This window comes from Nicotiana tomentosiformis, chromosome 1 (genome assembly GCF_000390325.3).
Source record: "Nicotiana tomentosiformis chromosome 1, ASM39032v3, whole genome shotgun sequence".
NCBI lineage: Eukaryota > Viridiplantae > Streptophyta > Magnoliopsida > Solanales > Solanaceae > Nicotiana > Nicotiana tomentosiformis.
The window spans coordinates 9,243,274-9,266,762 of NC_090812.1; the positions used below are offsets into that span (position 1 = coordinate 9,243,274).

The 23,489-nt window shown below is 36.5% G+C and overlaps 4 protein-coding genes and 3 long non-coding RNA genes across 32 annotated transcripts; 1 reads left to right on the plus strand and 6 right to left on the minus strand.

Annotated features, from left to right (window-relative positions):
• The first annotated feature begins 228 nt into the window (after positions 1-228).
• Positions 229-18,138, plus strand: LOC138893287 (uncharacterized). Of its 26 annotated transcripts, none has more exons than XR_011408411.1 (10): positions 230-471; positions 2,751-3,126; positions 3,956-5,763; positions 6,593-8,400; positions 9,230-11,039; positions 11,869-12,484; positions 13,472-13,677; positions 14,507-16,314; positions 17,144-17,347; positions 17,598-18,138. It is a non-coding gene; the product is annotated as an uncharacterized lncRNA (long non-coding RNA). The 26 variants fall into 26 exon arrangements; XR_011408409.1 differs by lacking the exon at positions 17,598-18,138 and having other exon boundaries at positions 14,507-14,710; positions 14,961-16,314; positions 17,144-17,514; XR_011408412.1 differs by lacking the exon at positions 17,598-18,138 and having other exon boundaries at positions 11,869-12,072; positions 12,323-12,484; positions 17,144-17,514.
• On the minus strand, positions 2,417-4,215 carry LOC117275847 (flavanone 3-dioxygenase 3-like). Its single transcript, XM_033655179.2, has 3 exons — positions 3,979-4,215; positions 3,322-3,569; positions 2,417-3,224 (listed from the first exon to the last, which is right to left on the minus strand). The coding sequence occupies exons 1-3, from the start codon at positions 4,213-4,215 to the stop codon at positions 2,654-2,656; spliced, it is 1,056 nt and encodes a 351-aa protein (XP_033511070.2). The 3' UTR covers positions 2,417-2,653.
• Positions 5,345-6,852, minus strand: LOC117281349 (probable 2-oxoglutarate-dependent dioxygenase SLC1). The gene is made up of 3 exons (XM_070177177.1): positions 6,616-6,852; positions 5,959-6,206; positions 5,345-5,861 (listed from the first exon to the last, which is right to left on the minus strand). The coding sequence occupies exons 1-3, from the start codon at positions 6,850-6,852 to the stop codon at positions 5,441-5,443; spliced, it is 906 nt and encodes a 301-aa protein (XP_070033278.1). The 3' UTR covers positions 5,345-5,440.
• LOC138893294 (uncharacterized) lies at positions 7,982-9,232 on the minus strand. The gene is made up of 2 exons (XR_011408439.1): positions 8,603-9,232; positions 7,982-8,498 (listed from the first exon to the last, which is right to left on the minus strand). It is a non-coding gene; the product is annotated as an uncharacterized lncRNA (long non-coding RNA).
• On the minus strand, positions 10,621-11,871 carry LOC138893282 (2-oxoglutarate-dependent dioxygenase 21, chloroplastic-like). Its single transcript, XM_070177171.1, has 2 exons — positions 11,235-11,871; positions 10,621-11,137 (listed from the first exon to the last, which is right to left on the minus strand). Exons 1-2 carry the CDS (start codon positions 11,450-11,452, stop codon positions 10,717-10,719), a joined length of 639 nt encoding a protein of 212 aa, XP_070033272.1. The 5' UTR covers positions 11,453-11,871; the 3' UTR covers positions 10,621-10,716.
• LOC138893295 (uncharacterized) lies at positions 13,259-14,509 on the minus strand. The gene is made up of 2 exons (XR_011408440.1): positions 13,880-14,509; positions 13,259-13,775 (listed from the first exon to the last, which is right to left on the minus strand). It is a non-coding gene; the product is annotated as an uncharacterized lncRNA (long non-coding RNA).
• LOC138893281 (2-oxoglutarate-dependent dioxygenase 21, chloroplastic-like) lies at positions 15,896-17,146 on the minus strand. Its single transcript, XM_070177169.1, has 2 exons — positions 16,510-17,146; positions 15,896-16,412 (listed from the first exon to the last, which is right to left on the minus strand). Exons 1-2 carry the CDS (start codon positions 16,725-16,727, stop codon positions 15,992-15,994), a joined length of 639 nt encoding a protein of 212 aa, XP_070033270.1. The 5' UTR covers positions 16,728-17,146; the 3' UTR covers positions 15,896-15,991.
• Positions 18,139-23,489: the final 5,351 nt, after the last annotated feature.

Sequence of the window (23,489 nt, forward strand, 5' to 3'; positions counted from 1 at the left end):
TAATTGAAAAACAGTAACCACTTCGTTGCCCCTCCGAAACTTGGTGACTTTTTTGTTGTTGTAATGTTTCTAAAAGTGTTTATTAGGTGGTTGTTGCTGCAAAAATTAAAAATTAAGTTTTCGATTAAAAAAAAGTTAGATTTTTTTTTTAATTTTAAATTTTCTTAAAAAAGTTAGAAGTTGATCTTCGCAAACACTTCAAAACTGCTCAAAAGCCTATACAAATGTGAGCCGTCAGAATAGACACGTGACTAACTAAGGGGCCGAATTGAAAACGCATACGATAAACCCGCGGAGCAGGAAATCAATCCACCTCTCCGCGAATTTCCGAAGCCCCCTTCGTTGAAAATTGAAAATCATAAAAAAGTAAAAATGGAGGAGAGCTTTAGCGGTAGGGACAGAGAAGATCAGAGACTTATAAAAAGGCAGAGAGTTACGGCTAATTTTTTGAATCAATTTTCTCTTCCCTTCGTAAGTGTTTTTTCCCGCGCTTTTCTTTTGTGCCTCGAATCAGTTGAGATTTTCTGTATTTTTAATGATTTTTTGTGTAGTTAAATTCTTTACTAATTATAGTGAGATTCATGTATATCTGCAATTTTATTTGTTGCTATTCATATATCTTGAGATTATATGCAAATTAAACATAAGAATTTATCATCAGATCGAGAAGAAATCGAGCAATCGTTTTAGCAACTTCAAAATAGCTGATTTTGGTTTGTTTAACTACGTTTTAATACTGAATTAGCGAGGGGAATTTGATTTAATAATTTTTAAATACTTAAAATTGCGCTAGAGGGTCTGCGTACACGTTACCCTCCCCAAACCCCACTTGTGGGATTTTACTGGGTCGTTGTTGTTGTACTTAAAATTGCGCTAGAATCTGAGTTTCTAAAAATTGGCGTCAACAGCTGAAGAAATTAGAAATCCTTAGTAAGATCAAGGAGGAAAATGAATACCTTTTTTCCCTGAGGAAAATGAATGATTAATCACTTGATATATGATTAACACGTCTTGTTCCTTGAATAATCCGATGTTTTTGGCATTTAATGTTATCCATTATCCTCTTAGGGAAATTAGTAAAACCGGACAGAAAAGGATAGTTGAGATTATAATTTGGTGTTGATTAGGTATAACTCGAGAGTCGACTAATTGCACCAAAAAGGGAGGAAAATCTGATTTCAGTGCCTATCTGAATGGGTAAAAACAGAAATTCATGCTATATTTTAAATCAATTGTCAAGTTAAAATTTTCTCTTGAGAAAAATAGGGGAAAGATGACGGTTTTGTTATGAGATCTGAGGATATTTCATGCTTATTTCTAAAGAGATAAGCTTGCACTCTATGGAGGAAATGATAAGTTATCAGCTTGAATTATGGACTAACGATGACTGAATCCTATTTGTCATGTGGTAATATAATGAATCAATTGGAAGTAAATAGAAGCAATTAAGATAAACAAAGTGCATGTGTTCATTTATAGAAACATTAATAACCGATTCGGATGATGCATGGAGATAACCTTTTAGGAGGTGTAAAGCATCGCAAGTTTGCCATGTTATCTGATTAACAAAGGTGATGAATGCAGCTAGGAAATCAAATCTACGTATAACAACCAATTTAGTTAAAGAAATTCAGATGTATTCGCCTGAAAATTTATTCCTTGGTTTGATATAGTTTCAAGTTAGTCTAAAGGAGGATGGAAACGAGTAGGATAATGTTGGAGAAAAAACAGCTTGGATGTCTGAACATTAGCGAGGTCTACACTGACAAACAATATTATATGGTAGTTAGCGCTGGGTATCATATCTGAGCATTACCTGAGTCATGGAACTTGGGTTTGAAGCCATGCGTCCCTGTTAGCTTACAATGGTAACTTCTCAACCCAAAACCAGAAAGAATAAAAAAATGATAATATTAATATGAGAGCAGGTGTTGTGCTGGCTATTTCTGCGCTATGTTTACAGATAGTATTGTTGGAAGGTCATTTTGGCCGTATATGGTTGTGGTTGTAAATCAATATAATGTTCTTTGCATGCCTAATTAGTTTAAGTTCTTAACTAAACATTCTGTGTCAATTTACCATCAAAATGTTATCTTCTGTGAGAGCACATGCTCGTATAAGCACGTCTAGCCATCTACCAGTGATGAATGTGGCTTGAGTTCTAAACTTGTGGTATGACCTACATTTGGCTTAAACTGGATTAGATGTGAATATTAGAACTCTTTTCCAATTTGGAAATTATTTGAATTTTCCAGTTGCTGGCTTCTAACCGAGGTATCATTGGGTTTAGTGAAGATCCTGATGATGCATCTTAATTTTGTTGGTGGTGCAAACATTATGGATCCTTAAATCATAAGTGGCCTTGAGGGAACCCTAATTAAGATGAAATGACTGGTAAAGTCTGTTCCAAATTTATTTTTCACAGTGAGGCCTCCTAGCATGAAGAAAGAAGAGCCCTTATTTTTCTTTTTCAAAAAAAAAATTGAAGAAAGAAGAGCCTCACACCAGCGATGTTTGAACAAAGTACATAGGAAAGATGGCTACTGGTTATAACCTTTGCATTTTAACAAGTGCAAACAGATTGTATGACGTGGATGTGAAGAGTGTAAAAATGAGAATTCGTGTATGCCCTGCTCTGCTGTCCATGGACTAGTCATGGATTTATTTTTAATTTGTCTATGTACTTTGCTTCCACAATATCTTCTCCAGAAATGAAGTCAAGGAAATCACTGAAGCCTCCTTCTTTGTAGGACAAGATATGTTGTTCATCGACAAGTGCTGGTGCAGGTCTAACTTTTTTACCTAGAGCTAGACTGAGAAGGCTGGCAATGGAAAGGCGCTTTTCCTCTGAGTTAACTGTTGCTCGGTGGAGAACACCTTTGTATCGACCATTGCTTAATACTTCCATGTGATCTCCCAGCTGAACAATGAGGGCTCCTTCTATGACTGGAACTGAATGCCACTTTCCGTCATGATCCATGATTTGTAAGCCCTGATGATTTTGAAGAATGATTGATAGCAAAGCATAATCTGTGTGTGGTGGCAAGCCTAGTGTAAGATCTGGCTCAGGACATGCTGGATAGCAGTTAACGGCCATGACCTGGGAGCCTTCTGCAATGTCTTCATGTAAGTAACTAGGGTTTAGTCCTAAGCTCTCAAATATCACTCCCATGAGTTCTTCTTGCAACTGTTGTACTGCCATAGTATAATTTCCCATTTTCTCCCTGCATGATAAACTGCTTTAGGCACCTATAATTATATCATTCTTGAATGGTGAGAAAATATATCAGAAATCATTTCAGATAAGGGTGCAAAACAAACTTGTAACCTGTGGGATTCGATGGCCACAAATCAATCCAATTTGAGATTGGATTAGCATAGTGCTTGAGGAAGTCTCTCCAAAAGGATACTTTGTCTTTGATATCATTTAGGCTGGTATTATACCTTACGGGATCATGAACATTTGAAGACAAGAAATGCATTTTCTTTTCATTTGGTAAATCGAAGAACTCAGTCGCAGCTTCTAAGGCATCTTTCATGACTGACAATGGGATTCCATGGTTGACTACCTACAGAGTCATTTATTGCATGCATGCTGTTATTTTACGTCCAGGTTGAATTAGCGAAGCACGTGATCTTATTCTCTTTCCTGTTAAACCGCTATGTATGTAAAATCTAGGACATCTCTTTTAACTGATCAACTGAAAATAAAGGGAAGAGAGAAGGAGGAGGAAGAGGAGGAGATATGTCTAGAAACCAAATGCACCATGTGTGCTGCATGAAGTTTCTTTTTCTTGATTTCCAAATGCTTTTGTCTCTCTGTGGGGAATCTGACAACATCTTCTATTTACGTGGTGTGTGTATATTGTTCTTCCTTGAATCATATCAGCATGAAGGAACTTTATATGTAACAAAATAGGATAAAAAACTATATCATTTTAGTACATGATTGCAGGTGACATGACACGAGAGAAGCACCTGGAAGAAACCTAGCTCCTTGCAAGCCAGGTGTACTTTCTCGATTATCCGAGGCCGATGAAGAGGGTGTCGCAGAAAGGATAGATCTACAATTGGCAGGCATGTGTTAGACAGGGTTCCATCGGGGCGTAAGGATGCCGGAAGAATGTAACGTTTGGGAACATTGGTTAGACCCTCTTCGGTAAGTGTCATGGCACTAGTAAATGAATCATTTGGTGAAGCTGAGCTCTTTTCCATTTTTCCTCCTTTTTTTTCCTTGTTTCAAATATGGCTTTAACTCCTTATTTATAAGCAGAAAATATGAAGATTTACTTATATATATTTAAAATCATTTATCCGGTTATGCAATGAATATGTGATGATACCATGACTATAAGCGATGAAAAGCGTATGCAATGAATTATTATTGTATAATATTGTTATTTTTGAAGGCCGAGAAATGTCAGATGACGGTAATTGTTGGTTTCACAAGTTGATCCAGAATGTGGGGAAAAGAAATCCAGAATGTAATTGAATACAGAGATTGTGTTAGATTCAGGTGGCTGTAACCCACGCGCCATAAGGGAGAAGTTATCCAAATATTTAAACGTGGGGTACGTAAGGTTGCCATTTGCTTTTGTTGAGGATGTAAGCAGTAAGCGCTCTCTGGAGTTTTACTCCTTCAATTCGTTGCATTGCGAGTAAGGTTGTTCATGTTTATATTTGCTTCCCTATGTTAGTTTACTAAATTTATAAATCAAATTAACCAAATATAGAAATTCGTTTCCCTTTTTTTTTTTTTGGGCACTCATCTTTCTTCTTGTATTCGAAGATCTATTGGACTAGACTTTTACATGGAGGTACACTACAAGGGAACTTTTCTTAGATATACTATAATTAGGACTTTATTACCTATTTTCTTTAGGTTTAGTAGTTTTCAACAAATACCCTAGGTTTTTTACAATTTATATACAATTATTGTATTAGCTGTCCCAGCCCGTATTATTTTCCTTTAATACGACTGTGATATGCGCGATCAGTTACAAGCGAAAAAGATTGGATTCATATTACCTCAAAATCGATTAATCTGCGCCCAAAATCTCCCTTTCTTCTTTTCTACCATTAACAATACCTCCGTATAATCAAAATAACATCGATTGAATCGGTATTTTGCTACAATTGAAGAACAAAGTTCAACACATAACAGATTCGAGGAAAAAAATCATTGACGATAGCTCTGTATTACTAAAAAAATTGTCAATTGCATCGCTCTGGACAACATTGAAAATGAAGAATCATTGAGATTGTTGTCAGAATTATTTTCAATGTCGTTCCATTAAAAAGTTTTGAATTTGATATTCGGGTTTTACGATTTTGTGAGTTGTTTGGATTGGGTATTCTTGTAAATGATTGAGAATCTCCTCTGGAGTTTATATCTCAATTTTGAGGAGATTAGTTAAGTGTAGAGTTGGTTTTAGACTAGTTAATCTCCTCTGAGAAGGCTGGCAATGGAAAGGCGCTTTTCCTCTGAGTTAACTGTTGCTCGGTGGAGAACACCTTTGTATCGACCATTGCTTAATACTTCCATGTGATCTCCCAGCTGAACAATGAGGGCTCCTTCTATGACTGGAACTGAATGCCACTTTCCGTCATGATCCATGATTTGTAAGCCCTGATGATTTTGAAGAATGATTGATAGCAAAGCATAATCTGTGTGTGGTGGCAAGCCTAGTGTAAGATCTGGCTCAGGACATGCTGGATAGCAGTTAACGGCCATGACCTGGGAGCCTTCTGCAATGTCTTCATGTAAGTAACTAGGGTTTAGTCCTAAGCTCTCAAATATCACTCCCATGAGTTCTTCTTGCAACTGTTGTACTGCCATAGTATAATTTCCCATTTTCTCCCTGCATGATAAACTGCTTTAGGCACCTATAATTATATCATTCTTGAATGGTGAGAAAATATATCAGAAATCATTTCAGATAAGGGTGCAAAACAAACTTGTAACCTGTGGGATTCGATGGCCACAAATCAATCCAATTTGAGATTGGATTAGCATAGTGCTTGAGGAAGTCTCTCCAAAAGGATACTTTGTCTTTGATATCATTTAGGCTGGTATTATACCTTACGGGATCATGAACATTTGAAGACAAGAAATGCATTTTCTTTTCATTTGGTAAATCGAAGAACTCAGTCGCAGCTTCTAAGGCATCTTTCATGACTGACAATGGGATTCCATGGTTGACTACCTACAGAGTCATTTATTGCATGCATGCTGTTATTTTACGTCCAGGTTGAATTAGCGAAGCACGTGATCTTATTCTCTTTCCTGTTAAACCGCTATGTATGTAAAATCTAGGACATCTCTTTTAACTGATCAACTGAAAATAAAGGGAAGAGAGAAGGAGGAGGAAGAGGAGGAGATATGTCTAGAAACCAAATGCACCATGTGTGCTGCATGAAGTTTCTTTTTCTTGATTTCCAAATGCTTTTGTCTCTCTGTGGGGAATCTGACAACATCTTCTATTTACGTGGTGTGTGTATATTGTTCTTCCTTGAATCATATCAGCATGAAGGAACTTTATATGTAACAAAATAGGATAAAAAACTATATCATTTTAGTACATGATTGCAGGTGACATGACACGAGAGAAGCACCTGGAAGAAACCTAGCTCCTTGCAAGCCAGGTGTACTTTCTCGATTATCCGAGGCCGATGAAGAGGGTGTCGCAGAAAGGATAGATCTACAATTGGCAGGCATGTGTTAGACAGGGTTCCATCGGGGCGTAAGGATGCCGGAAGAATGTAACGTTTGGGAACATTGGTTAGACCCTCTTCGGTAAGTGTCATGGCACTAGTAAATGAATCATTTGGTGAAGCTGAGCTCTTTTCCATTTTTCCTCCTTTTTTTTCCTTGTTTCAAATATGGCTTTAACTCCTTATTTATAAGCAGAAAATATGAAGATTTACTTATATATATTTAAAATCATTTATCCGGTTATGCAATGAATATGTGATGATACCATGACTATAAGCGATGAAAAGCGTATGCAATGAATTATTATTGTATAATATTGTTATTTTTGAAGGCCGAGAAATGTCAGATGACGGTAATTGTTGGTTTCACAAGTTGATCCAGAATGTGGGGAAAAGAAATCCAGAATGTAATTGAATACAGAGATTGTGTTAGATTCAGGTGGCTGTAACCCACGCGCCATAAGGGAGAAGTTATCCAAATATTTAAACGTGGGGTACGTAAGGTTGCCATTTGCTTTTGTTGAGGATGTAAGCAGTAAGCGCTCTCTGGAGTTTTAACTCCTTCAATTCGTTGCATTGCGAGTAAGGTTGTTCATGTTTATATTTGCTTCCCTATGTTAGTTTACTAAATTTATAAATCAAATTAACCAAATATAGAAATTCGTTTCCCTTTTTTTTTTTTGGGCACTCATCTTTCTTCTTGTATTCGAAGATCTATTGGACTAGACTTTTACATGGAGGTACACTACAAGGGAACTTTTCTTAGATATACTATAATTAGGACTTTATTACCTATTTTCTTTAGGTTTAGTAGTTTTCAACAAATACCCTAGGTTTTTTACAATTTATATACAATTATTGTATTAGCTGTCCCAGCCCGTATTATTTTCCTTTAATACGACTGCGATATGCGCGATCAGTTACAAGCGAAAAAGATTGGATTCATATTACCTCAAAATCGATTAATCTGCGCCCAAAATCTCCCTTTCTTCTTTTCTACCATTAACAATACCTCCGTATAATCAAAATAACATCGATTGAATCGGTATTTTGCTACAATTGAAGAACAAAGTTCAACACATAACAGATTCGAGGAAAAAAATCATTGACGATAGCTCTGTATTACTAAAAAAATTGTCAATTGCATCGCTCTGGACAACATTGAAAATGAAGAATCATTGAGATTGTTGTCAGAATTATTTTCAATGTCGTTCCATTAAAAAGTTTTGAATTTGATATTCGGGTTTTACGATTTTGTGAGTTGTTTGGATTGGGTATTCTTGTAAATGATTGAGAATCTCCTCTGGAGTTTATATCTCAATTTTGAGGAGATTAGTTAAGTGTAGAGTTGGTTTTAGACTAGTTAATCTCCTCTGAGAAGGCTGGCAATGGAAAGGCGCTTTTCCTCTGAGTTAACTGTTGCTCGGTGGAGAACACCTTTGTATCGACCATTGCTTAATACTTCCATGTGATCTCCCAGCTGAACAATGAGGGCTCCTTCTATGACTGGAACTGAATGCCACTTTCCGTCATGATCCATGATTTGTAAGCCCTGATGATTTTGAAGAATGATTGATAGCAAAGCATAATCTGTGTGTGGTGGCAAGCCTAGTGTAAGATCTGGCTCAGGACATGCTGGATAGCAGTTAACGGCCATGACCTGGGAGCCTTCTGCAATGCCTTCATGTAAGTAACTAGGGTTTAGTCCTAAGCTCTCAAATATCACTCCCATGAGTTCTTCTTGCAACTGTTGTACTGCCATAGTATAATTTCCCATTTTCTCCCTGCATGATAAACTGCTTTAGGCACCTATAATTATATCATTCTTGAATGGTGAGAAAATATATCAGAAATCATTTCAGATAAGGGTGCAAAACAAACTTGTAACCTGTGGGATTCGATGGCCACAAATCAATCCAATTTGAGATTGGATTAGCATAGTGCTTGAGGAAGTCTCTCCAAAAGGATACTTTGTCTTTGATATCATTTAGGCTGGTATTATACCTTACGGGATCATGAACATTTGAAGACAAGAAATGCATTTTCTTTTCATTTGGTAAATCGAAGAACTCAGTCGCAGCTTCTAAGGCATCTTTCATGACTGACAATGGGATTCCATGGTTGACTACCTACAGAGTCATTTATTGCATGCATGCTGTTATTTTACGTCCAGGTTGAATTAGCGAAGCACGTGATCTTATTCTCTTTCCTGTTAAACCGCTATGTATGTAAAATCTAGGACATCTCTTTTAACTGATCAACTGAAAATAAAGGGAAGAGAGAAGGAGGAGGAAGAGGAGGAGATATGTCTAGAAACCAAATGCACCATGTGTGCTGCATGAAGTTTCTTTTTCTTGATTTCCAAATGCTTTTGTCTCTCTGTGGGGAATCTGACAACATCTTCTATTTACGTGGTGTGTGTATATTGTTCTTCCTTGAATCATATCAGCATGAAGGAACTTTATATGTAACAAAATAGGATAAAAAACTATATCATTTTAGTACATGATTGCAGGTGACATGACACGAGAGAAGCACCTGGAAGAAACCTAGCTCCTTGCAAGCCAGGTGTACTTTCTCGATTATCCGAGGCCGATGAAGAGGGTGTCGCAGAAAGGATAGATCTACAATTGGCAGGCATGTGTTAGACAGGGTTCCATCGGGGCGTAAGGATGCCGGAAGAATGTAACGTTTGGGAACATTGGTTAGACCCTCTTCGGTAAGTGTCATGGCACTAGTAAATGAATCATTTGGTGAAGCTGAGCTCTTTTCCATTTTTCCTCCTTTTTTTTCCTTGTTTCAAATATGGCTTTAACTCCTTATTTATAAGCAGAAAATATGAAGATTTACTTATATATATTTAAAATCATTTATCCGGTTATGCAATGAATATGTGATGATACCATGACTATAAGCGATGAAAAGCGTATGCAATGAATTATTATTGTATAATATTGTTATTTTTGAAGGCCGAGAAATGTCAGATGACGGTAATTGTTGGTTTCACAAGTTGATCCAGAATGTGGGGAAAAGAAATCCAGAATGTAATTGAATACAGAGATTGTGTTAGATTCAGGTGGCTGTAACCCACGCGCCATAAGGGAGAAGTTATCCAAATATTTAAACGTGGGGTACGTAAGGTTGCCATTTGCTTTTGTTGAGGATGTAAGCAGTAAGCGCTCTCTGGAGTTTTAACTCCTTCAATTCGTTGCATTGCGAGTAAGGTTGTTCATGTTTATATTTGCTTCCCTATGTTAGTTTACTAAATTTATAAATCAAATTAACCAAATATAGAAATTCGTTTCCCTTTTTTTTTTTTTGGGCACTCATCTTTCTTTCTTGTATTCGAAGATCTATTGGACTAGACTTTTACATGGAGGTACACTACAAGGGAACTTTTCTTAGATATACTATAATTAGGACTTTATTACCTATTTTCTTTAGGTTTAGTAGTTTTCAACAAATACCCTAGGTTTTTTATAATTTATATACAATTATTGTATTAGCTGTCCCAGCCCGTATTATTTTCCTTTAATACGACTGTGATATGCGCGATCAGTTACAAGCGAAAAAGATTGGATTCATATTACCTCAAAATCGATTAATCTGCGCCCAAAATCTCCCTTTCTTCTTTTCTACCATTAACAATACCTCCGTATAATCAAAATAACATCGATTGAATCGGTATTTTGCTACAATTGAAGAACAAAGTTCAACACATAACAGATTCGAGGAAAAAAATCATTGACGATAGCTCTGTATTACTAAAAAAATTGTCAATTGCATCGCTCTGGACAACATTGAAAATGAAGAATCATTGAGATTGTTGTCAGAATTATTTTCAATGTCGTTCCATTAAAAAGTTTTGAATTTGATATTCGGGTTTTACGATTTTGTGAGTTGTTTGGATTGGGTATTCTTGTAAATGATTGAGAATCTCCTCTGGAGTTTATATCTCAATTTTGAGGAGATTAGTTAAGTGTAGAGTTGGTTTTAGACTAGTTAATCTCCTCTGAGAAGGCTGGCAATGGAAAGGCGCTTTTCCTCTGAGTTAACTGTTGCTCGGTGGAGAACACCTTTGTATCGACCATTGCTTAATACTTCCATGTGATCTCCCAGCTGAACAATGAGGGCTCCTTCTATGACTGGAACTGAATGCCACTTTCCGTCATGATCCATGATTTGTAAGCCCTGATGATTTTGAAGAATGATTGATAGCAAAGCATAATCTGTGTGTGGTGGCAAGCCTAGTGTAAGATCTGGCTCAGGACATGCTGGATAGCAGTTAACGGCCATGACCTGGGAGCCTTCTGCAATGTCTTCATGTAAGTAACTAGGGTTTAGTCCTAAGCTCTCAAATATCACTCCCATGAGTTCTTCTTGCAACTGTTGTACTGCCATAGTATAATTTCCCATTTTCTCCCTGCATGATAAACTGCTTTAGGCACCTATAATTATATCATTCTTGAATGGTGAGAAAATATATCAGAAATCATTTCAGATAAGGGTGCAAAACAAACTTGTAACCTGTGGGATTCGATGGCCACAAATCAATCCAATTTGAGATTGGATTAGCATAGTGCTTGAGGAAGTCTCTCCAAAAGGATACTTTGTCTTTGATATCATTTAGGCTGGTATTATACCTTACGGGATCATGAACATTTGAAGACAAGAAATGCATTTTCTTTTCATTTGGTAAATCGAAGAACTCAGTCGCAGCTTCTAAGGCATCTTTCATGACTGACAATGGGATTCCATGGTTGACTACCTACAGAGTCATTTATTGCATGCATGCTGTTATTTTACGTCCAGGTTGAATTAGCGAAGCACGTGATCTTATTCTCTTTCCTGTTAAACCGCTATGTATGTAAAATCTAGGACATCTCTTTTAACTGATCAACTGAAAATAAAGGGAAGAGAGAAGGAGGAGGAAGAGGAGGAGATATGTCTAGAAACCAAATGCACCATGTGTGCTGCATGAAGTTTCTTTTTCTTGATTTCCAAATGCTTTTGTCTCTCTGTGGGGAATCTGACAACATCTTCTATTTACGTGGTGTGTGTATATTGTTCTTCCTTGAATCATATCAGCATGAAGGAACTTTATATGTAACAAAATAGGATAAAAAACTATATCATTTTAGTACATGATTGCAGGTGACATGACACGAGAGAAGCACCTGGAAGAAACCTAGCTCCTTGCAAGCCAGGTGTACTTTCTCGATTATCCGAGGCCGATGAAGAGGGTGTCGCAGAAAGGATAGATCTACAATTGGCAGGCATGTGTTAGACAGGGTTCCATCGGGGCGTAAGGATGCCGGAAGAATGTAACGTTTGGGAACATTGGTTAGACCCTCTTCGGTAAGTGTCATGGCACTAGTAAATGAATCATTTGGTGAAGCTGAGCTCTTTTCCATTTTTCCTCCTTTTTTTTCCTTGTTTCAAATATGGCTTTAACTCCTTATTTATAAGCAGAAAATATGAAGATTTACTTATATATATTTAAAATCATTTATCCGGTTATGCAATGAATATGTGATGATACCATGACTATAAGCGATGAAAAGCGTATGCAATGAATTATTATTGTATAATATTGTTATTTTTGAAGGCCGAGAAATGTCAGATGACGGTAATTGTTGGTTTCACAAGTTGATCCAGAATGTGGGGAAAAGAAATCCAGAATGTAATTGAATACAGAGATTGTGTTAGATTCAGGTGGCTGTAACCCACGCGCCATAAGGGAGAAGTTATCCAAATATTTAAACGTGGGGTACGTAAGGTTGCCATTTGCTTTTGTTGCGGATGTAAGCAGTAAGCGCTCTCTGGAGTTTTAACTCCTTCAATTCGTTGCATTGCGAGTAAGGTTGTTCATGTTTATATTTGCTTCCCTATGTTAGTTTACTAAATTTATAAATCAAATTAACCAAATATAGAAATTCGTTTCCCTTTTTTTTTTTTTGGGCACTCATCTTTCTTCTTGTATTCGAAGATCTATTGGACTAGACTTTTACATGGAGGTACACTACAAGGGAACTTTTCTTAGATATACTATAATTAGGACTTTATTACCTATTTTCTTTAGGTTTAGTAGTTTTCAACAAATACCCTAGGTTTTTTACAATTTATATACAATTATTGTATTAGCTGTCCCAGCCCGTATTATTTTCCTTTAATACGACTGCGATATGCGCGATCAGTTACAAGCGAAAAAGATTGGATTCATATTACCTCAAAATCGATTAATCTGCGCCCAAAATCTCCCTTTCTTCTTTTCTACCATTAACAATACCTCCGTATAATCAAAATAACATCGATTGAATCGGTATTTTGCTACAATTGAAGAACAAAGTTCAACACATAACAGATTCGAGGAAAAAAATCATTGACGATAGCTCTGTATTACTAAAAAAATTGTCAATTGCATCGCTCTGGACAACATTGAAAATGAAGAATCATTGAGATTGTTGTCAGAATTATTTTCAATGTCGTTCCATTAAAAAGTTTTGAATTTGATATTCGGGTTTTACGATTTTGTGAGTTGTTTGGATTGGGTATTCTTGTAAATGATTGAGAATCTCCTCTGGAGTTTATATCTCAATTTTGAGGAGATTAGTTAAGTGTAGAGTTGGTTTTAGACTAGTTAATCTCCTCTGAGAAGGCTGGCAATGGAAAGGCGCTTTTCCTCTGAGTTAACTGTTGCTCGGTGGAGAACACCTTTGTATCGACCATTGCTTAATACTTCCATGTGATCTCCCAGCTGAACAATGAGGGCTCCTTCTATGACTGGAACTGAATGCCACTTTCCGTCATGATCCATGATTTGTAAGCCCTGATGATTTTGAAGAATGATTGATAGCAAAGCATAATCTGTGTGTGGTGGCAAGCCTAGTGTAAGATCTGGCTCAGGACATGCTGGATAGCAGTTAACGGCCATGACCTGGGAGCCTTCTGCAATGCCTTCATGTAAGTAACTAGGGTTTAGTCCTAAGCTCTCAAATATCACTCCCATGAGTTCTTCTTGCAACTGTTGTACTGCCATAGTATAATTTCCCATTTTCTCCCTGCATGATAAACTGCTTTAGGCACCTATAATTATATCATTCTTGAATGGTGAGAAAATATATCAGAAATCATTTCAGATAAGGGTGCAAAACAAACTTGTAACCTGTGGGATTCGATGGCCACAAATCAATCCAATTTGAGATTGGATTAGCATAGTGCTTGAGGAAGTCTCTCCAAAAGGATACTTTGTCTTTGATATCATTTAGGCTGGTATTATACCTTACGGGATCATGAACATTTGAAGACAAGAAATGCATTTTCTTTTCATTTGGTAAATCGAAGAACTCAGTCGCAGCTTCTAAGGCATCTTTCATGACTGACAATGGGATTCCATGGTTGACTACCTACAGAGTCATTTATTGCATGCATGCTGTTATTTTACGTCCAGGTTGAATTAGCGAAGCACGTGATCTTATTCTCTTTCCTGTTAAACCGCTATGTATGTAAAATCTAGGACATCTCTTTTAACTGATCAACTGAAAATAAAGGGAAGAGAGAAGGAGGAGGAAGAGGAGGAGATATGTCTAGAAACCAAATGCACCATGTGTGCTGCATGAAGTTTCTTTTTCTTGATTTCCAAATGCTTTTGTCTCTCTGTGGGGAATCTGACAACATCTTCTATTTACGTGGTGTGTGTATATTGTTCTTCCTTGAATCATATCAGCATGAAGGAACTTTATATGTAACAAAATAGGATAAAAAACTATATCATTTTAGTACATGATTGCAGGTGACATGACACGAGAGAAGCACCTGGAAGAAACCTAGCTCCTTGCAAGCCAGGTGTACTTTCTCGATTATCCGAGGCCGATGAAGAGGGTGTCGCAGAAAGGATAGATCTACAATTGGCAGGCATGTGTTAGACAGGGTTCCATCGGGGCGTAAGGATGCCGGAAGAATGTAACGTTTGGGAACATTGGTTAGACCCTCTTCGGTAAGTGTCATGGCACTAGTAAATGAATCATTTGGTGAAGCTGAGCTCTTTTCCATTTTTCCTCCTTTTTTTTCCTTGTTTCAAATATGGCTTTAACTCCTTATTTATAAGCAGAAAATATGAAGATTTACTTATATATATTTAAAATCATTTATCCGGTTATGCAATGAATATGTGATGATACCATGACTATAAGCGATGAAAAGCGTATGCAATGAATTATTATTGTATAATATTGTTATTTTTGAAGGCCGAGAAATGTCAGATGACGGTAATTGTTGGTTTCACAAGTTGATCCAGAATGTGGGGAAAAGAAATCCAGAATGTAATTGAATACAGAGATTGTGTTAGATTCAGGTGGCTGTAACCCACGCGCCATAAGGGAGAAGTTATCCAAATATTTAAACGTGGGGTACGTAAGGTTGCCATTTGCTTTTGTTGAGGATGTAAGCAGTAAGCGCTCTCTGGAGTTTTAACTCCTTCAATTCGTTGCATTGCGAGTAAGGTTGTTCATGTTTATATTTGCTTCCCTATGTTAGTTTACTAAATTTATAAATCAAATTAACCAAATATAGAAATTCGTTTCCCTTTTTTTTTTTTGGGCACTCATCTTTCTTCTTGTATTCGAAGATCTATTGGACTAGACTTTTACATGGAGGTACACTACAAGGGAACTTTTCTTAGATATACTATAATTAGGACTTTATTACCTATTTTCTTTAGGTTTAGTAGTTTTCAACAAATACCCTAGGTTTTTTACAATTTATATACAATTATTGTATTAGCTGTCCCAGCCCGTATTATTTTCCTTTAATACGACTGCGATATGCGCGATCAGTTACAAGCGAAAAAGATTGGATTCATATTACCTCAAAATCGATTAATCTGCGCCCAAAATCTCCCTTTCTTCTTTTCTACCATTAACAATACCTCCGTATAATCAAAATAACATCGATTGAATCGGTATTTTGCTACAATTGAAGAACAAAGTTCAACACATAACAGATTCGAGGAAAAAAATCATTGACGATAGCTCTGTATTACTAAAAAAATTGTCAATTGCATCGCTCTGGACAACATTGAAAATGAAGAATCATTGAGATTGTTGTCAGAATTATTTTCAATGTCGTTCCATTAAAAAGTTTTGAATTTGATATTCGGGTTTTACGATTTTGTGAGTTGTTTGGATTGGGTATTCTTGTAAATGATTGAGAATCTCCTCTGGAGTTTATATCTCAATTTTGAGGAGATTAGTTAAGTGTAGAGTTGGTTTTAGACTAGTTAATCTCCTCTGAGAAGGCTGGCAATGGAAAGGCGCTTTTCCTCTGAGTTAACTGTTGCTCGGTGGAGAACACCTTTGTATCGACCATTGCTTAATACTTCCATGTGATCTCCCAGCTGAACAATGAGGGCTCCTTCTATGACTGGAACTGAATGCCACTTTCCGTCATGATCCATGATTTGTAAGCCCTGATGATTTTGAAGAATGATTGATAGCAAAGCATAATCTGTGTGTGGTGGCAAGCCTAGTGTAAGATCTGGCTCAGGACATGCTGGATAGCAGTTAACGGCCATGACCTGGGAGCCTTCTGCAATGTCTTCATGTAAGTAACTAGGGTTTAGTCCTAAGCTCTCAAATATCACTCCCATGAGTTCTTCTTGCAACTGTTGTACTGCCATAGTATAATTTCCCATTTTCTCCCTGCATGATAAACTGCTTTAGGCACCTATAATTATATCATTCTTGAATGGTGAGAAAATATATCAGAAATCATTTCAGATAAGGGTGCAAAACAAACTTGTAACCTGTGGGATTCGATGGCCACAAATCAATCCAATTTGAGATTGGATTAGCATAGTGCTTGAGGAAGTCTCTCCAAAAGGATACTTTGTCTTTGATATCATTTAGGCTGGTATTATACCTTACGGGATCATGAACATTTGAAGACAAGAAATGCATTTTCTTTTCATTTGGTAAATCGAAGAACTCAGTCGCAGCTTCTAAGGCATCTTTCATGACTGACAATGGGATTCCATGGTTGACTACCTACAGAGTCATTTATTGCATGCATGCTGTTATTTTACGTCCAGGTTGAATTAGCGAAGCACGTGATCTTATTCTCTTTCCTGTTAAACCGCTATGTATGTAAAATCTAGGACATCTCTTTTAACTGATCAACTGAAAATAAAGGGAAGAGAGAAGGAGGAGGAAGAGGAGGAGATATGTCTAGAAACCAAATGCACCATGTGTGCTGCATGAAGTTTCTTTTTCTTGATTTCCAAATGCTTTTGTCTCTCTGTGGGGAATCTGACAACATCTTCTATTTACGTGGTGTGTGTATATTGTTCTTCCTTGAATCATATCAGCATGAAGGAACTTTATATGTAACAAAATAGGATAAAAAACTATATCATTTTAGTACATGATTGCAGGTGACATGACACGAGAGAAGCACCTGGAAGAAACCTAGCTCCTTGCAAGCCAGGTGTACTTTCTCGATTATCCGAGGCCGATGAAGAGGGTGTCGCAGAAAGGATAGATCTACAATTGGCAGGCATGTGTTAGACAGGGTTCCATCGGGGCGTAAGGATGCCGGAAGAATGTAACGTTTGGGAACATTGGTTAGACCCTCTTCGGTAAGTGTCATGGCACTAGTAAATGAATCATTTGGTGAAGCTGAGCTCTTTTCCATTTTTCCTCCTTTTTTTTCCTTGTTTCAAATATGGCTTTAACTCCTTATTTATAAGCAGAAAATATGAAGATTTACTTATATATATTTAAAATCATTTATCCGGTTATGCAATGAATATGTGATGATACCATGACTATAAGCGATGAAAAGCGTATGCAATGAATTATTATTGTATAATATTGTTATTTTTGAAGGCCGAGAAATGTCAGATGACGGTAATTGTTGGTTTCACAAGTTGATCCAGAATGTGGGGAAAAGAAATCCAGAATGTAATTGAATACAGAGATTGTGTTAGATTCAGGTGGCTGTAACCCACGCGCCATAAGGGAGAAGTTATCCAAATATTTAAACGTGGGGTACGTAAGGTTGCCATTTGCTTTTGTTGAGGATGTAAGCAGTAAGCGCTCTCTGGAGTTTTAACTCCTTCAATTCGTTGCATTGCGAGTAAGGTTGTTCATGTTTATATTTGCTTCCCTATGTTAGTTTACTAAATTTATAAATCAAATTAACCAAATATAGAAATTCGTTTCCCTTTTTTTTTTTTTGGGCACTCATCTTTCTTCTTGTATTCGAAGATCTATTGGACTAGACTTTTACATGGAGGTACACTACAAGGGAACTTTTCTTAGATATACTATAATTAGGACTTTATTACCTATTTTCTTTAGGTTTAGTAGTTTTCAACAAATACCCTAGGTTTTTTACAATTTATATACAATTATTGTATTAGCTGTCCCAGCCCGTATTATTTTCCTTTAATACGACTGTGATATGCGCGATCAGTTACAAGCGAAAAAGATTGGATTCATATTACCTCAAAATCGATTGATCTGCGCCCAAAATCTCCCTTTCTTCTTTCCTACCATTAACAATACCTCTGTATAATCAAAATAACATCAATTGAATCGGTATTTTGCTACAATTGAAGAACAAAGTTCAACGCATAACAGATTCGAGGAAAAAAATCATTGACGATAGCTCTGTATTACTAAAAAAATTGTCAATTGCATCGCTCTGGACAACACTGAAAATGAAGAATCATTGAGATTGTTGTTAGAATTATTTTCAATGTCGTTCCATTAAAAAGTTTTGAATTCGATATTTGGGTTTTACGATTTTGTGAGTTGTTTGGATTGGGTGTTCTTGCAAATGATTGAGAATGTCCTCTGGAGTTTATATCTCAATTTTGAGGAGATTAGTTAAGTGTAGAGTTGGTTTTAGGTGAAATTTCATATTGAAACTCGAAGAAAAAGAAGTTATAGGAATTGTATGATAATTGTATTGTAATTGTATTAGAATTGTATCTGATACATCAATGCCTAAAACATAATTGTATCATAATTGTATCTAACTTGTATCTGTTACATTAATACTAAAAAATAATACTTGATATAATACTAACACAATTAATATACAATTATCATATATTTGTGATACACACTATGAAATTGGTTACAAACTCACAACTGCTTGTAATGATATACAATTAATATGCATTTATCATACATTTGTAATACAATTCCTGCAATAATTATGATACGAATACAACTATGATACAATCGCGATGCATTTTTGAAAAATTATGATACATTTATGATCTTCATCTTCTTCAAGTTTCAATCACAACTCTAAACTTGAAATATAATATAACATCGTATTATAATTGTACTAGTATTGTATCATGTATTGTTTTAGGTATTGATGTATCATATACAAGTCACATATAATTTTGATACATTTGTGATACAATTTTGAAACAAATTTGATACAATTACCCAAACACAATTATTTTGGGTATTAATGTACTTGCTACAAGTTAAATACAATTCTGATACAAGTATGATACAATTATATTTTAGGAATTGATGTATCACATATAATTATGATACAATTACGATACAATTATCATACAATTCCAACAACTTCTTCTTCTTCTTCTTCTTCTTCTTCAATCTGAAATTTCACCTAAAATCAACTTTAGACTTAACCAATCTCACTCAAAATTGAGATATAAACTCCAAAGGATATTTTTAATCGTTTGCAAGAACACCCAATCCAAACAAATCACAAATTTGTAAAATCCAAATATCGAATTCAAAGCTTCAAGTTTTTTTTTAATAGCTATTAATGGTAAACCCTTTACTGCTACAATTTAAGAAATAATATCGATGAATTTATCAATAGTTGAAGCTTTTGAATGGTTGTTGGTGGAATTGATTCAAAGAAACATATGATGTACAATTTTAGAGAGATAGGCGCTTGATTTGTGTGAAAGAAAGAGAGGTTTTGATTGATTTTTATGAAAAAGATAGAATAATTTTGAAATTGGAAAAAAATCGTGATTTTAAGGGGGTAATTAAGCTGATAGACGTGGGAATTTTGGTTGGGGGGGGGGGGGGGTTACAGTTTAATCCCTAAATTTAAGGAATCCTTATTTTATTATGTTTTGTATATAAATAGTAAATATAAATACACAATATAATTTTTAAGAAATCTAAAGAATAGTGGTAAATAAGTTTATAATATAGTATAAGCAGGTAAAAATCTTTACAATAAATACATACTCCCCTATTTCACTTTACTATTTGAAGAGTTAGAAGATTCTTCTTTGCCCACGTTTGTTTTAATATTTTGAATTATTAAATTTTTTGACTTATGATATTTTTTATATAGTCTTCATATATGCAAATTTTATTCCCAAAAACTTAAAGAATTTATGTCCAAATTCAAATTGAAAATCAAGTGCTTTTACCATCTCACATTAGTCCAAATTATGACTTTTCTGTTCTCCTTGCCAAAATAAAAAATGAATGAACATAACAGAACCGAAAAAAAAAAAAAACACCGTATGAAAGAAAAAGAAAGGAAGGGAACTATGATAAATTGCAACTTTTCATTATTTGTGTATTTGGTTTATGACGTTGACAAATAGTACCCCTTTGGGCAGATAATGAGAAAATATTTTAGTATTACCAAATCTATCTCGTGGATAGGAGCCTTTGGGCAACGGTAAAGTTGTCCTCGTGTGATTTATATGTTATGTGTTCGAGCCGTAGAAGCAACCACTAATGTTTGTATTAGGGTAGGTTGTCCATACCATATGCATGGGGTGCGGCTCTTCCCTGTACCTTGTGTGAACGCGAGATACTTTGTGCATTAGACTGCTATTTTTACCAAATCTATCTCCTTTGGGCCGACAGATTTACCAACCTAAAGCTTCACGCTCCTTTAGATGAAAGGATCTTCCTTGATAGAATCATGATTAAAGATTTGTTATATTATACGATGTGTTCCCAAGATTCAGGAACTAGCAACTAGAAAGATGTGTTCCCAAGATTCCATGACTAGCAACTAGAAAGGTGTAGTATTGTCACCATCTGCTAGTGGGTGCTGGAGAAACAATGTCATTCATTACTATGATGCCAACCTTAAAACTGGGAGGGAAAATTAATTGCAAGGTTAGACCGTTAGACGCAACTGCATTGGTGATATGTAAATTTGATAACGAAGAACTAATGAACAAAAGTAAGAACTTTGAATAACAAAGAAAATAAGAGTATATTATCTTAATATGCGTATTACAATTGTAACGACCCGACCGGTCGTTTTGAGCTCTAGCACGCCGTTCAGCGGTCTGAGGTCTTGAGTAGCTTCAGTTCAGGTATTATGACTTGTACGTGTGGTCGGAATTGAATTTCACGAAGTTTGGAGTTGATTTGGAAAGAAAATTCTAATTTTAGAAGCTTTAAGTTGGAGGAATTGACTAAGGTTTGATTTTTGAGTAAACGACCTCGGAATCGGGACTTGAGGGTTCCAATAGGTTCGTATGATGAATTCGGATTTGGGCGTATGTTCGGGTCGAGTATCGGGTGGCCCGGAAGTATTTCAGCGCTTATTACGGAAAGTTGGCATTTTGAAGGTTTAAGAATTCCCTAAGTTTGGGTTGAAGTGGACTTTATGTTATCGATGTCCGTTTGGGATTCCGAGCGTGAGAATAGTTCCGTATGGTGATTTTGGTCTTAGGAGCGTGTTCAGACGTTGATTTGGAAGTCCGTAGGTCGTTTCGGCGTCAATTGGCAGAAGTTGGAAATTTGGATGATTTTTGGGAAGTTTGACCAGGAGTGGACTTTTTGATATCGGGGTCGGATTCCGATTCCGAAAGTGGGAGTAGGCCCGTAATGTCAATTATGACTTGTGTGCAAAATTTGAGGTCAATCGGACTTGATTTGATAGGTTTCAACGCCGGTTGTAGAAATTGAAAGTTTCAAAGTTCATTAGGCTTGAATCTATGTGCGATTCATGTTTTTGATGTTATTTGAGGTGATTTGAGAGTTCGACTAAATTCATATTGTGTTATAGGACCCGTTGGTATGTTTGGTCAAGGTCCCGGGGGCCTCGGGTTGATTTCGGATGATTTTCGGAACAAGGTTTGAAGTTGAAGAGTTGCTGAAGAATTTGCAATTGCTGGTGTAAACGCACTGCGGAGTGGGCACCGCAGGTGCGAGCCCGTAGAAGCGGGAAGAGGGCCGCAAAAGCGGGTAATGAGAAGGTGAGCAGAGGTCGCAGGTGCGAGGTCATTTTCCACACCTGCGTGGACGCATATGCGACGTTAGGGGCGCATGAGCGGAATGCTCATAGGTGCGATGGTGAATTCCGCACCTGTGATTGCGCAGATGCGGGGCAAGGGTCGCAGAAGTGGATGCATGCTGAGTAAGTGAATTCCGTAGGAGCAGAGGTTTAACCGTAGAAGCGGGTCCGGAGGTGTGGATAATTGGCAGCAGACGCGAAATTGGGCAGATTATTAAGGGGTCGAACTTGGTCTTTTTCTTTGGAGCTCGGTTCTTGGGCGATTTTGAGGAGTTTTCATCATGTAACATGAGGTAAGTAATTTTTCACTTATTGTGAGCTAAATGTAAGGTTTATATGTGGATTTAAAGAAAAGAATTTAGGAAAAATTGTGGGATTTTGGTGAGAAAACCAAGAATTAATAATTTTGGATTTTTACCACGAAATTGGACATGAAATTTAGAATAAATCATATATTTGAGTTCGTGGTGTTATGGGTGAAGTTTATCTTCGAAAATTTTCGTAATCTGGGCACGTGGGCCCGACGATTGATTTTATTGACTTTTCGAGCGGAGTTGGAAGTTGTTTAAATTGATTAATTATGGGTATTAGAACACATTTTGATTTGTTTGCACATTGTTTGCATAGTTTTGGATCGTCAAGCATTGGTTTGAGGTGTTAGAGTGGCGTTGGAGCCGGCTATGGAACTTTGGAGCGAGGTAAGTCTCTTGTCTAACCCTGGGGGGAGGGGGAGGGGGAGGGGGGAACTACTCCTTAGGTGATATTTATTGTCACATGCTATTAGTTGTGGGTTCTACGTAAGCACGAGGTGACGAGAGTCCGTATGTAGCTAAAGCATGTTTATGTCCGGGTAGACTTAGAATTTTATCATGCAATATCTGAATTTCTTGAAATTATTCTGTTGACTTAATTAATTGGAAGTATGATTGAACTTGATTTAGAAATTTCATACATCTAAGGCCTAGCCTTATCACTTGAATTGTTGGAAAGAAAAATTGAGAAAACGGTAAAGGTTATATTCACTTTGTGCTCATGTACTATGTTGTAAACACGTGTCATGTGATTCGAAAACTTTCTTTCTTTCTTGTGGAGCGGGCCGAATGCCTCGGTAGTATATAGAGATACATCTCTGTTTCATGCCGTTCGACCCTCGACAATGTACACACCACTCTGGATCGTACCGAACGACGTCGGCACAATCGTGCGCTATATCGCTACTAGTCCAAATATTCATGAGATAAACCTTTCACTGATGCCCAGAAAATTTTATGGTATTTCTTATTTATTTGATATTGACACTTGGCATCTTTCTAAGCTCTTATAGTAGATAAAAGATCGAAGGATTTATGTTTTAAAAGAGGAAATCGAAAAATTATGAAATTTCAGATTTACTCCATTATTGCTATGCACTTCATATTTGTTATGAATTATCGTATCACTTATTTATTTGGACCTCTAGTAAGTGTCGACGTCGACTCCTCGTCACTACTTCTCCAGGG

What these genes read in the sequence shown, in the direction of transcription:
- LOC138893282 (XM_070177171.1), bottom strand. Translation starts at nt 11,452, where the DNA reads ATGAAAGATGCCTTAGAAGCTGCGACTGAGTTCTTCGATTTACCAAAT. An exon ending in TCGAATCCCACAGGTTACAA is followed by an intron (nt 11,138 to 11,234) that starts GTTTGTTTTGCA and finishes TTTATCATGCAG; the next exon opens with GGAGAAAATGGGAAATTATA.
- LOC117275847 (XM_033655179.2), bottom strand. Translation starts at nt 4,215, where the DNA reads ATGGAAAAGAGCTCAGCTTCACCAAATGATTCATTTACTAGTGCCATG. An exon ending in AGGAGCTAGGTTTCTTCCAG is followed by an intron (nt 3,570 to 3,978) that starts GTGCTTCTCTCG and finishes ATGACTCTGTAG; the next exon opens with GTAGTCAACCATGGAATCCC. An exon ending in TCGAATCCCACAGGTTACAA is followed by an intron (nt 3,225 to 3,321) that starts GTTTGTTTTGCA and finishes TTTATCATGCAG; the next exon opens with GGAGAAAATGGGAAATTATA.
- LOC138893281 (XM_070177169.1), bottom strand. Translation starts at nt 16,727, where the DNA reads ATGAAAGATGCCTTAGAAGCTGCGACTGAGTTCTTCGATTTACCAAAT. An exon ending in TCGAATCCCACAGGTTACAA is followed by an intron (nt 16,413 to 16,509) that starts GTTTGTTTTGCA and finishes TTTATCATGCAG; the next exon opens with GGAGAAAATGGGAAATTATA.
- LOC117281349 (XM_070177177.1), bottom strand. Translation starts at nt 6,852, where the DNA reads ATGGAAAAGAGCTCAGCTTCACCAAATGATTCATTTACTAGTGCCATG. An exon ending in AGGAGCTAGGTTTCTTCCAG is followed by an intron (nt 6,207 to 6,615) that starts GTGCTTCTCTCG and finishes ATGACTCTGTAG; the next exon opens with GTAGTCAACCATGGAATCCC. An exon ending in TCGAATCCCACAGGTTACAA is followed by an intron (nt 5,862 to 5,958) that starts GTTTGTTTTGCA and finishes TTTATCATGCAG; the next exon opens with GGAGAAAATGGGAAATTATA.